General features: G+C 35.5%; 1 protein-coding gene across 4 annotated transcripts in view; it reads left to right on the top strand.

Annotated features, from left to right (window-relative positions):
• LOC129951113 (serine-rich adhesin for platelets) overlaps window positions 1-16,787 on the top strand; it is a 50,351-nt gene that overhangs the window by 13,085 nt on the left and 20,479 nt on the right. For 3 of the 4 annotated variants that reach the window (XM_056063126.1, XM_056063125.1, XM_056063124.1), the window contains 8 exons: window positions 7,960-8,720; window positions 9,086-9,241; window positions 12,311-12,480; window positions 12,565-12,709; window positions 13,016-13,203; window positions 13,273-13,413; window positions 13,475-13,622; window positions 13,708-13,817. In XM_056063126.1, the coding sequence (XP_055919101.1) occupies window positions 8,471-8,720; window positions 9,086-9,241; window positions 12,311-12,480; window positions 12,565-12,709; window positions 13,016-13,203; window positions 13,273-13,413; window positions 13,475-13,622; window positions 13,708-13,817 (1,308 nt within the window). In that variant the 5' untranslated portion in view covers window positions 7,960-8,470. The remainder of the gene's footprint in view (window positions 1-7,959; window positions 8,721-9,085; window positions 9,242-12,310; window positions 12,481-12,564; window positions 12,710-13,015; window positions 13,204-13,272; window positions 13,414-13,474; window positions 13,623-13,707; window positions 13,818-16,787) is intronic. The other variant, XM_056063127.1, reaches the window with a different exon arrangement.

The raw sequence follows: 16,787 nt of genomic DNA, 5'->3' as shown, positions 1-16,787 counted from the left end.
ATCTACCAGTTTTGTCTATGAAAATTGCATGCATTTAACTGAGAAGATCCACGACCAAATGGAACCTAATGATGAACTGCTCATCGTAGGTGATTTCAATCTTCCGAACCTCAACTGGACAAAATCATCAGATTTCAACTATTTTACACCTATCAGTCCAACGAACACCAATGAATTCACAATTATTGATGGTTTAGCTTCTTGTGGACTTGTTCAATTTAATGGAGTTGCCAATCAATACAACAAATATTTGGACCTAATATTTTTCTCCGACACGATAAATACTGACGTAGCTGTATCTCCAGCCGATGTTAAACTAGTAGAAGAAGACCGTCACCATCCAGCTTTAAATATATCACTGAATATAAATGTGTGCAATATCCCTAATACATCAAATGAAAAACTTAAATTCAATTTTAAAAAATGTAACTTTAATGAACTAACTAACTTATTGTGTAATGTTGACTGGAATCAGCTGCTCCTAAATCGTAATATTGATGACATGTGTCTAAATTTTTATAGTATTATTTTTAACTATTTTTATGAAACTACGCCATTACGGAAATCTCGCTATAAATCTAAAACTCCACCATGGTTTGAAACTCAATTAAAAAACTTAAAAAATAAAAGGAATAAGGCATGGCTAAAATTTAGTAAAACTAGAGCAGAAGAATACTTCAGGATTTACTCCGAACTTAAAAATATTTTCATTGACTACTCCAATATTCTATACTCTGACACAACAAGTCATGACTCCCAAATAATTTTAAATATGTTTGCTAATTTCTTCAAAGATGCTTTCGACGTACCTCCTTTATTTCAAATTCCCGATTCGTTCTTTCCAGCCCAAAATTATCCTCATCTTAACTCACTTGACTTGACAATATGTGAGGATTCAATTGTTCGTAGTTTCTCAGAACTTGATGACTGTTTTCACCCTGGCCCTGATGGAGTACCATGATGTGTTTTAAAAAAATGTGTGTCTCATTGATCGTACACTCTGTTTGTTTTGTTCAATGAATCTCTTAGAAGCTCAGTTTTCCCACTATTATGGAAAAGTGCATTTATAACTCCGATTCATAAAAAAGGGTCTAAGAATGAAATAACGAATTACCGGCCGGTTGCCAAACTTTCCGTTATTCCCAAACTATTTGAGTCCATTATCTGTAAGATGTTATCCTTTAATTATCCAGAATAAATCAACAATTACAAACCTACTTCACTTCACTTCTTTCTGCCTTGACTCTTTCGAAGATCGTAAACAAGTAGATTGCGTATTTACAGATTTCAGCAAAGCCTTTGACAAATTGTGTCAGAAGACTTTAGTCCATAAACTTAAGGCCTTAGGGTTAAACGACAAATTCTTGACGTGGATCTCGTCTTATCTCAAAAACAGAAGTTATAGTGTTATATTCAGAAATGAATTCTCCGACCAATTTTACGTCAACTCTGGTGTTCCACAGGGTAGCCATTTAGGTCCTTTATTATTTATCTTATATATAAATGACATAACATCCGTTATAAAAAACTCCTCCGTTTTAATATACGCTGATGACATTAAAATTTTCAAATCTATTAGTTCAATTAATGACTGCTCACAGCTTCAAGAAGATCTTCATAGTTTTAGGGAATGGTGCAATACAAACCGACTTTTATTGAATATTGACAAATGTAAAACTATGTGTTTTACACGCAAAAAAACAATTATAGATTATAACTATTTATTAGATTCTTCCTCCCTTTGTAAGCTTTCCGTTTTCTCTGATTTAGGTGTTATTCTTGACAGTAAATTAACGTTCTGTGACCATTATAACTTTATAGTTAAAAAGCTAACAAAATTCTAGGTTTTATTAAACGTTTTTCTCGTGACTTTCGTGACCCATACGTCTTAAAACTTCTTTATGTATCATTTGTAAGGCCAATATTTGAATACGGCTGTATTATATGGGCTATTATATAATGGACTATTCAGTCCATATTGACAGACTTGAAAGTATCCAAAAAAGATTTATGCGTTTTTGTCTTCGTTTTCTTCCGTTTTCCCAAATATTTACACCACCTCCTTATTCTAAGAGACTTTTACTAATAAACCTCCCTACACTTTCACAACATAGACAATATCTCCAATTTTGTTTTATTTTAAAATTAATTAATGGTTCTATTATATCCGCAACAGCTCTGAATCGTCTAAATTTTAGCTATAGCCAAACTAGCATAAGAAGACAGATACCTTTATGTCCGATCTTTAGCAAAATAAACTATGGCATGAATAGCCCTTTAAATCAATTGATTTAAGTCTTTAATAAATTTTATAATTTAATTTCATCTGTTAATGACAATGTTAAAAGTCAACAATTTAAAGAAAGATTTTTTAATTTGTTATAGTATTTATTTATTTCTATATTAATTAAAATTTTAAATTAAAAATTATGTAAATAGCTATAAGTTTATATTAACGTTAGATAATTAACGGATTAAATAAATAAATAAATAAACATCTAACCAAAAAAAAACGTCGCCTCAAAGACTCCCTCAAATGGTCTGATTTCCAAATTTTAGGTGAACCGAATTCCAATAAATTGGCACTCAGAGCTACACAACGTTTTGCACCTTCACCCCAACGTATGGAAAGTGAAGAGGACCTAAGAGAAGATGTGAAACAAAATTAACGGAAAACGCTTTAAAAAATGTTTTTGGAGAAACACATGGAATCGGCTCAGTTGATAATTGACTATCAGGATTTTCAAAATTAATTGTGGAAATGATGAAATTTTAAATTGATTCTTATACAAAATTTAAATAAAAGTATCAAGCTGGCTGTGTTTGACATTCTTACTTGGTCTTTTTCGAATGTCGTACGCTTTGTCGGTCAGAAGGATGTTTTTTTTTTTGTAATGAAAAAGGCTAACTAAGAACGAAAGTGGTAGCTCTATTCGGAATAAACATACTTCCTTAAATATTACTATATCAAATTTTTGTTGTAACAGCTTTTAGGTATCAATTTGACTGTCACCTTACATAGATTAATTTCGGATATTTTGATGGTCATTTATCAACAATCACCTTAGCCGATTCCACTCCTGGCTCGAGAAAAATTGTTAACTGATATAAAGAAATCTTTGATGGAAATACAAATAACTAAAAATGTTAATTCGTTTAAAACTATGATTGACCATTTAAAAGAGAGTACACGAGTTAGTAGGAACACTTTTTATTCAAAAGAAAGGCAGCTAGAGATTTAAAAACAGCAAATGGAATGGGATGAAAATCCACGCCAGCAAGAAAATAATTTGAAAATAATAGACATGGAAATCCGAAAAAGAAATCTGGCTATTGAAGGAAGAAAATTGAAGAGTATGGAAACAAGCACCAGTTAAATTTAATTTCTTTATTATTGTGTTATATAATATAATCAATGAAATTGTTAAACTGAAGTTCTTAATAATCGTCATCCTCACAGATTTTTTAAGAACCTGTGGCATTGGCTATTGCTGTTGCATATATCTGCTGGAAGTTTATTATATATAAATGGAGCTATGACAGTACAGAAGCGTCTAAGATTCTCTGTTCTAGTTCTTTGGATAGTCACAGTAGACGCTGATGATCTCAACGAACGAACGATTTATTTCATTTCTTCTTACTTTTTCTTGTATTGTGACCACCCCGCAGATAGAACAGTCTCAATACCTTATAAACATAAAGATGCCGAAGTGGTAATATATTGAGTGGTTTAAACATTGGAAATTATGGTTCCCATCTAGGTTTGTGAAGCATTACTCTAATGATCTTCTTCTGGGCTATGATAAAAGGCTGTAGGTTGATGACAAATGCACTACCCAAGCAGGAAGTACCATATTCTAAGCGAGAGTTAGCTATGCATAATAAATAGATGTTAGTAGGTTTGCTGGTACTATTTTTCGCAAGAGAAAGATTTTGTTCAAAACAATATACATATTTTTTTAACACTCATAATGTGTGACTTCCAGTTCAGTTTTGAGTCTAGTATTATGCCAAGGTATTTAAATTATGTTACACATTAAAGTGGCATGCCAGAAACGGTACAACTAGAATGATTACAGCTTGAGTCATGAAGACCAACATTTTCAATAGAAATCTCATTTGACAAGGAAAAGTAATACCTGTGTAAAACCTGTGTAATACCTGTGCAACCTAAAGTTTTTTTCAGGGGTACTGCGAGGAATTGACAAATTCTCCAAGAGTAATTCTTGTCATGAAAAGCGCTTTCTCAAATTAGTCGTTTGGATTCGGCATATAAACTGTAGGCCCCCTCCATCCCTGCAATTACTCACACACAGGAATGGTTGAGAGTTGTAAGTCACTATGCCCTGGTTTTCTACGGATTTATTTCAATTAATTTAGTTGTCAAAATGTCAGCTGTTTTAGTGAATCGCAAGTGGAATCTATGAGCGACTAGTAGGCTGGCGCTTAAGCTATGCAGTACCGTTTTAAAAACGACACAAATAAAAAATGACAATTGGCGTTAAAGTAAAATGACTATCGGAATAAGGGTTAATATAAGAAATATGAATAATGGCAGCAGTGAATGAAGGGCGTACCAATTACAAGTATCTTTTTAAAAAAATAAAGCTAACAAATTTCTATTCTTACCATGTTATATTACTTTATTAGTAGAAGCAAACATTTCACAATTGTTAATGAAGCTCTCGGCTCAACTTTCCATTACCGCAGCTCGAATTTCCACTCGCAGTTTTTTTTTATTTGATAGATATGTGCAAATAAATAACAACTATAGCAATTTTAGAGACCCCTACCTAACTATAAAAAAAATCAGAAGGAAATTCGTGCTGTGGTAATGGGAAGTCGTCCCTCTGTGCGGCTTTTCCAAGCACCAGGTGAGGTAATCTTATTTGTTGACATAGCTGCCGAGTTGAAATTGGAATTCTGAGGCGAATTGTCGCGATTCGTTTCCAAAATTCTCTTTCAAACTTGTGAGTAATTTGTTGATCTGTAGAGATTAATTGAAAGTTGATGTTCGTGATTTGAGTCTCACATCCTCGACTACACCGACGGGGAACATGACTGTTATCCATATTCCCCAACTTTTAATTTGTCTCACCAAATTTGTTCACAAACCTATGTACAGCAGGATATGGGTTACTTACGTAGATCAAAAGTTCAGCGGATGTATAAAACTAATTTTGGTTTTCAAAACTAAGAGCGGAAAACAGATTTCAGTGTCTAAATAAAATATGGGCCATCGTTTGCGTATTTTTATCTGAGATTTATCACTTAGTTTTTACAATATAGGTTTTGGATGTTTGAAAATATCCAGATTAAAGAAGGATTCAGTATAATTTTTGTTATTTAATCAGTTTTTACCTTATTAGCCGAAAAACACCAAAGTTATTTTGTTATTTTTGCTTAAGTATAAATACTTTAGAAGACCAGAAATTACCAGCAGCTGCATTGAAATTTACGAGTTCAAGGGAAGTATTATTGTTAATTAAAGCTACTAATGCCTCCCATTGCGTACTTAAGAAAAGGTGATTGAAAAATCATGAGAAAAGAACAAAGACTACTTTTGCACAAAAACCCACTTTTCTGAAAGCGATGGAATAATCTCCTTTGAAGAGTGATGATAGTTCTTTTTTATTTCAAATAAATCGATATGTGGATTGTGGAACTCTAAAAATGAATTTACTGGTTTTATAAATTAACGTCTGTGATTTAAAAGTATGAACCTAGTTCCTAGTAAAAAACAAAACACCATAAGACAAGAATTATATATTGTTTTATATACTTTTTTGTTTCATTTATTTGGCCATAATATTCACTCCAAATAACTGACCTCAGCTTTAATGCCAGCTCTAAAACGTTGTGGTCATCGACCAACAGTGGCACGCCCTGTTTCTATTGATAATTTTAACACAACTTATAAAAATTTCTGTCAGAAGTCTTTCAAGCATGTTCTCTAATTCTGGCCATAAAAATCAATCTTAAGGATTAAAATATGGAATCTCTAAGAGCCAATCTTAAGCTTCTCAAAGACCTACGATGATGTTGATTCTTAGGCACTTTTTTGTTTTCTTGGCTTTCTTTGACTTAAAAAATCCTTTAGAAGAATCCATTTATATTCATTGAACAGGGTATTTGTTAAACCTTTTAATAAACCCTCTACCACGTTTCTGTGGTACAACTTTTTTACATTCTTTCCCAAAAAAGGCGAGATGGGACACTTTGGAGTGAGACTTTCAATCAAACCATTACAGAAGCCTGGTGATGGTAACTTTTGACCCTTAGAGCAACAGTTTTAGTTTGATGTGATTGTGTGGCATAAATTATATCTAATCAGAATTGAAATCGATCTGGTTAATTTATCTAATTCACTTGACATTATCTTTCTCTTTCGAAGGTGTTTTAGCGATATTCGTGCTCGTACTCCTTTCATAAACATACAAAAATGGGCAGCGCACTAGTGTTAACGCATGGTTTGATGCGAGCTGTAGAGGTTATGAGGGCCAAAGAGGTATATTTCCGTTGCTATAAAACCAACCGTACTAATGAAAGCCGGAAAAAGTTCAAACAAAGCAGGAAGGCCTGCAACGTACGAATATGTAAGACGGACCGAATTTTTACATGACCAAAAATTACGGCAAAAAATACTGCAATGCCCCAAAGGCAGTAAAAATTATTGGTCATTTGTGAAAAAACATGAAGAATTCTTCCTCTTCATCGGTTCCTACGCTTGTTGTCAATGACACTCCTTTTGTTAGGTCTTTAAAGAAAGCTTATCTCTTTGCTAGGCAGCTCGTCGCCAATTCTGCGCTGCCAGTGAGTGTTATGACTCCGACTGTATTTGAGCGAGTTAGTGATTCTATGGGACCAATCTTTTTTCGCACTCGTACTGTGGCAAGAGTCCTTAGAGATCTAAACACACATAAATCTGCTGGTCCGGATGGTATCCCTGCTATTGTTCTGTAGAGATGTTCTTCAACGCTGGTAAAACAACTGCGTAAGGTTTTTCATCTGTCCTACTCCTCCGGTCTCGTTCCGAGTGGATGGAACAACTGCATTTGTCCAGCCCACCCAAAAAAGGCGAATCTTCCTCACCCTCTAATTACCGACCGATTGCACTTATGTATGTCCCTTCTTTTGAAGGTCATGGAAAAGCTGACCGGCAGTACGGCTTTCAAAGCAATATGTCCACTGGTGATCTCATGGTTCATCTCACCGAACAGTGGAGTAAATCTATACATCGCTTTGGAGAAAGTAAGATTATTGCACTTGATATTTAAAAAGCATTTGAAAGGGTTTGACATCAGGCTCGCTTATCGAAAATGCGTGCTTTCGGATCGTTCAATACAAGTAGTATTGGATGGATTCAAGTCTGCAAACCTTAAAATAAATGCTGGCGTGCCCCAGGGCTCTGTTCTATCTTCAACACTCTTTCTCATTTTTATTAATGATCTCCTGTCTGCAACATCTAATCCAATACATTGTTTCGCTGACGATAGTACTCTTAGGTTTTCAGATATGGAGCTGCAACGACAAAATATGATAAGCTCATTAAATTCCGACCTAAACAGCATTGTTCAATGGGGATTAAAAAACCGCGTGGAATTTATGCCTCTGCATAATAAGGGTAGTAATATCCCCTTGAGTGTGTGCTTATTATAAAAAAATTAGAAAAAATTTCTTTCACCATTTAGGAGTTGGTTATATTCTGGAGTTTAATTCCTGAAATGCCTTAAATTGTTTGTGAATTATGAATACTGATAGAAATCACAGCATTACACAGGACCCTGCTTAGAGAGTCTGTCAAGAATTCGCAAAAATATTCCAAAGATTCTCTGACATACTTTATCTTTAATTTGTTTTATATACAAAAGACAGCAATGAAATATATCCAAAATTTATTTACCAATGTTATTTTTGTGAACGAAGTATTATAACATTTTTTCCTTTTTTTCTTTTCAGAGAGTCAAATTACAAATGAATCGCAGTTAGCAGCAGGCATCGTTTTTTGATCTTGCATCAGAAACTTTAACATTTACAAAAAAAGAAGTAAAAAGTTTCAGTAATGAAACCAAATTTTAATCCGAATTTTATGGCAGCTACATTTGTTTAGCATCTTAAAAATCTATAGAAATCCACAAATAAACCAGCAAATAAGAATAAATGTTGGAACTTCCGTCGTCATTACCACCCGTACAACAACAACCGCCCTTACAAAGAAAGGTGTCGTTTGCGGTGCAGTTGCTAGCGTCCACATCATTGCTATCGTCTTTGAAACTAATAAACGCATCTCCAGCAGGAAACCTAATACCAACAACTAAAAGAACAAGAACAAGGTCAATAGCACTGAACCAAAGACCGTCTCCTATGTTACGGTTTTCGAGAGAAACAACTTTGTCGTCATATTTATTGTCGTCATTATCGTTATTGAATTTGTTGTCGCTGTCATCGTTTTCATCAACAAATAGAACAAATGAGTTCCTTCCAAAACGTTAAACTTATTTCAACAATAATTCAACAATTATTCAACACCAAGAACAAGAAGAACAACAAAAATTCACCACTTTTTGTATTTGAACAAGACAAGGAACAAGTGCATCAACTTCAAGAAATTAATCAAAACTCAACAATTGTGATCAAATCAAAAGATAGACAAAACATAACCAGAAAGAAAGAAGCATCCAATTTAGCTGTAAGCGTTAGCGCCAGTAGAACATTAATAGGTAGAAAAAGGGATTTAAACGTGAAAAGGACAAGAGGAAGAGGAGGAGGAGATGGTGGAAGTGAAAAAAGAAAAATAATTTTGGCTTTATTTCGGGAAATCCATAATGATTATTCCTGAATTCCTCGCTTAATAAAAAAAAAAAAATAAAAACTTTGCTTTGAGACGATAATAAAAATAAAGGATCAATTAGCATTCATAGGTACAATAATCATAACAAAATAGCATAGCAAGGAAACCAGTAAATGCACTACTGTCTCAAAATCCACCGTCCTCTATCCGTGGAAACGAATGATTACGATTACTTAATATTAAAACTTACAAACTTGGTATCATGCATAACAATTTTCTTTTGTATAATCTAAGGAAACAACACTAACGCTACCACGACGGAGAATAAAGGAGAAAACGTATTTTTAATTTTTTACAAAATGGCAAATACTTTATCAGTATTGATACGAAATGTTGTCAGCAAGAAGCGCCGACGATACACGGAAGGTGGCTTTAACTTGGACTTAGCTTGTAAGTTTTAAATTTGTTTTTACTTTTACATTTACATTATTTAATAAGTTCGGAAAATTTTACCAAAAGTGCCCTTCCAATATTTTTTTGAAATTAAGCTTTTTTCTGTTTATTTTCTATTGAATTTTTTTTTGCCTCAGTTCCTTGATTTTCTATGACATAATTAGTTTCTTTGGGTGCCAGGTTCTAATTTAAACAGATTGGTAAATTTGACTTACTGGTTTATTTTGGATATTAAGCTTTCCTCTTAGTCGCTTACACATACACATAAATTTGTTTCTATAATAATATTTCTATTTTTGATGGTTCTTACAATCCAGGATAAATTAAAGCCTTTACCAACATTCCAGCTCTGCCTCTAGCTAGCCGCCTCCAGTTACACACATAAAGTTGATTGAGATCGTTCTCCACTTTTAATTTTTTTATTTTAAATCTTATCGATTAATTTCGCCTCGTATGTGGTTTTGAAAATTGTCCACGATTTAGGGATGCAGCCAACCTTGTAAGGGTGATATTTTTTTGCGACTACCAACAGCTTCACGTCACTTTAGTAGTACCCTGGCGTGCGGTGGATTGTCATGTTAGAGGTCTTGGGTTCAATCACTGCCTGTGTCTATCTAAAGTTTTTATTCACGGGTACTTCCTTTTGCGAAGAATTGACAAATCTAAATCCGAGGGTAATTCTTATTATGGAAAGTGCTTTCTCAAATTAGCCGTTCGGATTCGGCATTTAAACTGTAGGTCCTTTCCATCTCTGACAACATTAATCGCACACAGGAATGGTTGAGAGTTGTAAGCCACTACGCCCTAGTTCTCAAAAGACTATTGCGCAACCTAATAAAAATAAACACCCTAAGTTTTGTGAGTAAAGTGTTGAGTTGCCTTTCTCTGCTGCAAATACCATCAGGGCTTGATTCGTCGTTATATCTTCTTTTCCACAATTCTTCGAATAATTTTGTCCCCGTAGCTTCCTAGCAAGTTTTCATCTGCATCTTTCAGAATCTACGCCCTTTAATATATTTAAAGTTTAACGTTTTCTTAGTGGTAGGTAATTAGGTAGGCAAACTCCTCGACTTCTTGAAAGTTATGTCGATCCCTCTCACGTTTAGACCGAATTTATAATGTTGAGATTTCTATATCGTTAACAACATTTTCCGACACCTTTTAAATACTTTGAAATTCACCAACGACAGGTCGCTTTGTTTGGACTGTTTCTATGTCATTTTCTGCGTATAACTGCCTTAAGAACGCTATTAACGCCTCCATTTGTCCAGTATCAAACAGTTCAGTTGTGTTACAATTAACTTTGACAGAGCAGCGCACAATATAGCCCGACAGGACTTTATATGCGACGTTTTAAAGGCTAATTACTAAGTTCACATAACAAGTCAAATCATATCCCTTTTTTAGAGATGGACTTAATAAACGTATTGGTAAAAGTTTTCCAGGTTGGAACGAATATCGACTTGATGGGGTGACTTGACTATATTCAGAGTATAGCAATGTACAAAAATGTTTCTTATTGATCCTTGGCACTAATTATGTGTTTACTACACATTCCCTTGTCATCTAGGTAGGCTTCCGTTTTGTTCTTTAAAACTTTGGGTAGATTGTTGTTTGCCCTTTGGTGGAATTTTCGAACATCCTCTCCACCGGTCCTCAGACCTGTTTACTCCGTTGGGGTCCCCTTAAGGGGCATAGGGCCTCTACTACGCCTGCGCGCCATCGTGTACGGTTTCTGGAGATGTGTTTCAGCTCCCTCCAACTTTTGCCTAGTGACGCTGATTCCGCCCCGACTGTCCTGCGCCATGTGCTTTTTGGTCGTCTCTTCATACTTCTTTTGTGAGCGGGTTCCACTTGCTTGGACAGCAATGCAGTCGTTACCTTTTCGAAGCGTATGTCCAATCCATTGCCACTTATGTCTTCGTATTATAGCTTCTATAGGTCCTGTCCTTCTATGAAGGATTTCATTTGAAATACGGTTTGGCCAAAAAATCCTTAGGATGTTACGAAGACATCTATTTACGATGGTTTGCAGCTTTCTTGTTATGGCTGAAGTAACCTTCCAAGTGCTGCACCAATAAAGAAGCACAGATTCAACATTTGTGCGAAACAGTCGTAGCTTTGTTCTTAAGCTGATAGAGTTATTCCTCCAAATTTTGCACAGCATACCGAAATCCGCTTTTGCTTTGCCGATGCGGCAGATGACGTCTTGTTCGGTTCCGCCTTCGATAGAAACGATGCTTCCAAGGTATTGAAAGCTCTCCACTTTTTCCACCTGCTGCGAGAAAATATTATTGGAGAGGATGGTAGGGTTCCTAAGCTGATCATTTTTGTTTTTCCGGAATTAATTTTTCAGCCCCACAACTTCTGTTTCTCTCTCCACACTTGTTGTCATTAGATGATGATGAGAGAGTAAGCAAACATCGTCCGCGTCATCCAAATGCTTTAAATAGGATGTCAAAGTCCATTGGATCCCTCCACTACCTGACAGAGCTGAGCGCAGTACATCGCTTATCACCAACTAAAACAATATTGGCGACAGAATACAGCCCTGTCTGACTCAGCTTCGGATTTCAAAATCATCTGATAACCTACCATCGTGTAGAACGTTACACTTAAAACCATCATATGTTGCTCTAATAATAGCAATTAGTTTTTCTGGGATGCCTCTCCTCCGCAAAGCTAACCAGATATACTCCCTGTTAACGCTATCAATTTTTTTACCGATAAAACAGTGTTCACTCATTCCTTTTTGCTCGTAGGTAGATCTCTCGAGCTGGTCTAAGTGGCTTTGGTCCTTGTTTGTAGCATTACTTGGTAGGATTCGTTCTTAGCTGTATTCTTAGTCGAAGGAGTTTCGTTGTGGTTGTCTAGTGAAACTCAGCTTTAGAGTGACTCTTCTGATGGTTGTCCCTGCTTTCTGATTAAGGGAAACCCGGTTAGCAAAAAATATTAGGGTCTTTAGCGATCTTAGTTTACCGATATAAAATTTGTTCAGCGTTTCTTCAAGTAGTGATTTTGTAATGCATTACTCATAATCCCTATTACTTCTTTATTTCATTTCAGATATTTGTGACAATATAATTGCTATGGGGTACCCAGGAGAATACATTCAAAGTGTGTTCAGAAATCCCATGAACGATGTTTGTCACTTTTTCGAAGTCACACACCCAGAGCACTATAAAGTCTATAATTTGCGCTCGGAAAAAGCTTACGATGTCAACAAGTTTCATGGTGTAAGTTTTTTTTTATGTTTTCGTTTCTTTTTATTTTGTAGATTTTAAACGACTCATAATTTTGTTTGTTTTTTTTTGTTTTAGAGAGTTTCAGTGTATGCGTTTGAGGACCATAATCCGCCAACAATAGAACTGATAGATAAATTTTGTAACGACGTAGATCGTTGGCTAAAGACAGATCCGAATAATGTTGCAGCTATTCACTGTAAAGCTGGGAAAGGACGAACAGGTAAATTGAATTAAATTTTTTATATTGTACTGTTTTAATAATTCTACACATCGACAATAATTAAATGCGGTTTAAAAGCCTTAAAAATGAGTAAAAAGGAAGAGTTGAACTTGACAACATTCAAATATAAGTATCAACTTTATATTATTCGAAGGGCGCAATGTGTTAAAGTTTCATTTATTTTATCGAAAATTAAACAATGTGCACTCAGTCTTGAATCGTTATCACAATCGCTTATATTTGTATTTTACAAAAACTCAATTATGAAGTAGCCAATAACTTGATGTTTTCTTGCTTTCTTTTAAGGAACAATGATTTGTTGTTATTTGTTGTACAGTGGAATTAAAACGAGAGCTGAGGATGCACTTGCTTACTATGGCGAAAAACGAACGATGAACAAGAAAGGTGTAACGATACCATCCCAGAGGCGATATGTCCATTATTATGCGAGACTGATACGATCGAAACTAAAATATGAGAGGCAAACGCTTCAGGTGAGTAATCCTTTGTTACAAAACTTAATTGTATATAAATCAAATTATTCTTTTATCTAATTATTTAAGCTTTGCGGAATTCGATTCACACCTGCGACCGTGTTACAGGGCACTGTGCAATGTTCAATATCGACAATGGAAGAAATTGATTGCACAGAAACTCGAACATCGAACATTTCTGCGGGATCTTGGACGAAAGTTACAGTAAAAGTAATTTTAAATGATTAATAAAACACACCAATAGTATTCTAATTTATTTGTTTTTATGTAGGAACTGGACAGATTTCCCATAGATTTTCGCAAAACACATACTTTAGAACTGGATGAACAGAAAGTGTTTGTTACTGGTGATGTAAAAGTTGAATTAAAGAAAATCTTTCATTTTTGGTTCAACTCGTATTTTGTTTGTAATACTGCCGGTAAAAATTTAAATTTTAATTGTTATTTATATTTGTGTTTGATTGAAATGAAGTCTTATGTTTTGTATATATTTTTTGTTTTTAGTTACTGAAGGCGATGGAGAGGATATGAAACTGATTTACACACTTCCTAAAAAGGAAATAGATGATGCTCACAAGGATAAGGAACATAAATTGTTTTCTGAAGATTTTAAGGTAAGCTTAAAATAATTGATTTTACTAAAAGATTGTATATTGAAGAACGAGCAACACGTAGTACCAAACTTCACATTTTATTATATTTTAATTGTAGCAAGAAGACAGTTTTTTGTTTCTTATGGCAAAACAGATATAAAGATACATTTAATAAATGCCGACATGGTTTAGCCATAAACCATTTATTACCAAGTCCTTAAAACTTATAACATCAATCAAGATCTAAGAAAAAACATTTTTGGTCATATCTAAAAATTTGGAAAAGGGTGTAACCAGTATTTTGAACATTATTTTCAACAAAAGAAATTGAATTTTAATAAAATGTTCAAATGCATCGAGCACACAAAGTGATTTAGTTTAATACAGATAACCAAAAACAGATGATGGGTTCGGTCGAGGAGCATAATCCGAAAGACTAAAGACTGTCTCTCCTTTGGTCTTCCCAATTACCGAAGCGTGCTCCAGGCAGATGTTTTTAAGATCAAAGAAGTCATCTCTTGGCTCAAAGAAAACGTGATATCGACTATTGATATACGCATCTTCTCAGACAATCAAATAGCCATGAAATCATTGAACTTCGTCTCTTTATATCAACAAACAACCCTAAATTGTCGATCGTCTTTTGTCTAACATCAGTATACCTTTAGAAATTTGTGATTTTATGCGAAAGTATGACACCACATAAAAATCGAACACCATTTAGACAAGCTAAACGCTCAAAGCAACTTATTTCTCCTGGGAGATTACTCATAGTAGGTTTCTCATGTGCTCGTATTTTACACCTCTGTGATTAGTGAAATCACTGAGCCAGCTTTGAAGAAAGTTAGCAGCTGGGTCACGAGTTGTGGACTAGGAGTTAACCAAAGTAAAACTGAACTGTTGCTCTTTACCACCATAACTAAAGTACCGCCTTTCACGCTATCCAACGGTCAAATCCTATCATTGTCTTCCAGTGCAAAATATTTGGGAGTTATACTCGACCCTAAACTAAACTGGAAACTAAATATTAAAGTACGGGTTAAGAAGGCCTGTGTTGCCTTCTACGCCTGCAGCAAAACTTTCGGCAAAAAGTGGGGACTTCAGTCGAAGATGATTTAATGAACGTAAACAGCCGTCCAACCTTAACATATGGGTCGATTGTGTGGTGGCCTGCTCATAGCAAAGCCTATAATATTGATAAGCTAAAGAAGGTTCAGAGAACAGCTTGCGTGGGCACCACAGGAGCCATGTGTACTTGTCCAACGGACGCCTTAAACGTTATTTTGGATCTTCTACCAATCGACCTTTTTATTATATACATAGTTTCATGCAGCGCTTTTAGGGTGAAGAAATCAAACAGCTGGTTGTCAAAACCTTGTGGTCACAGTAACACAACGAAATTGATTCCCTCAGATATTATCTCGGTAGACACTGACTACTGCTACTTTGTGCCTTAGTAAGGGTTTTAAGGTTATTTTCCCATCGAGAGAAGATTGGGAGGATGACATCGTGTCGATAGGTTTCGACACAACCATCTTTACTGACGGTTCAAAGATGGAGTGCGGAGTTGGTTCTAGGATCTTTTCTGAGTCCCTTTGCTAGCGTCTTTCAGGCTGAACTGCTGGCAATAAGGAAGCCATATAAGATACTTAAACAAAGCCCAAACCAAAACCGAAATGCGGCTCTCTTTACAGACAGGCAGGCAGCTGTCAAGCCATTAACTCGGCCATATCCTCATCTAAATTGGTCCAGCAATGTCGCGATGAGCTTGCGAGCCTGAATATTAACCTCGGTGTCACCCTGATCTGGGTTCCGGGCCATTGTGGTATCGTGGGATTGAACGGGCTGACGATCTAGCCAGGCAAGGATCGGCCCTTCATAGCTCAATTGCGGAAATGGCTAACATTCCTCTTGGTGCTATGAAGGGTAAAATCTTTTCTATCTACCAAACTGAATCAAACCGAAGGTGGAGCAATTTACCCAACTGCATTATATCTAGAAGATATGGCCCACCTATAATAAAACCCGTACAAAAGATCTTCTATGCAGGCCAAGGCAAGACATAGCCAGGATTGTTGTGGCTTGTACCGGACATTGGCCTATAGGAGTTCATGCAGAGAAGTTGGGTATCTTTTACAACACCTTTTGCCGTAGCTGTAGTGACCAAAGAGAAAGTGAAACGATAATCCATTTTCTCTGCAAATGTCCTGCTTTGGCAAACACTAGAATGAAATACATTCTTTTACGAACTTGATGAGCTATCTGAGACAAAGATTAGAGGCCTAATTTTTTATCTCAATGCTACAAAATGGCTCTAACATAATCGCTATGAAGCTCCTCTATAAATCTTTCCCTTTCTATCACAGGTCAAACGAGTTTTTGGTATCAAAACGGCGCACTACAGCGCTAGTTGGATCTCAGGCTAGGTTGCCTTGAGATCGCCATTTAAAAAAAAACTCGTATTTTAAGTAAGAGTTCCTATAAGTCTATCATCATTCCTTCTTAAGAACTTAGAAAGTTTGATTGATATCCATTTAAGGCAAATTGGTGGAAACGGCGTTACTCACATAAGTACGCACCAATACTCCCTCCATTATAGAGAGTTCACTTTGGTTGCTCTCCTTGACATCAAGAGAGCTTTTAACAACGTGAACACATCTGCACTAACATCTCTAAACTCTTCTCCTAGAAGATTTCTTATTGGAGGTGTTCTATCCCCTCTGTAACATGGTGTAAATTGCTATAGCGGTTTCAGGCAAGCAACTTTACACACTAAAATAACTCTTACAAAACGCCTTTCGGCCTTTGACAAACTAATATTTGGGGCTGATTTGTGTGGACTGTGGACACACAACAGCGAGTTAGTCCTATTTTCGAGAAAATACAAAATTCCATTTGTTAACCCTCCTAATATAAAAGAATCCAATTAAAGTTCTCAGACGAGACTAAGTATCTGGGTCTTATTTTAGATAACCAACTAAATTGGAAACG

This window comes from Eupeodes corollae, chromosome 3 (assembly GCF_945859685.1).
Source record: "Eupeodes corollae chromosome 3, idEupCoro1.1, whole genome shotgun sequence".
In the NCBI taxonomy this organism is placed as follows: domain Eukaryota; kingdom Metazoa; phylum Arthropoda; class Insecta; order Diptera; family Syrphidae; genus Eupeodes; species Eupeodes corollae.
The sequence above is the reverse complement of the archived record's forward strand: the minus strand, read 5'-3'. Positions and strand labels throughout refer to the sequence as shown.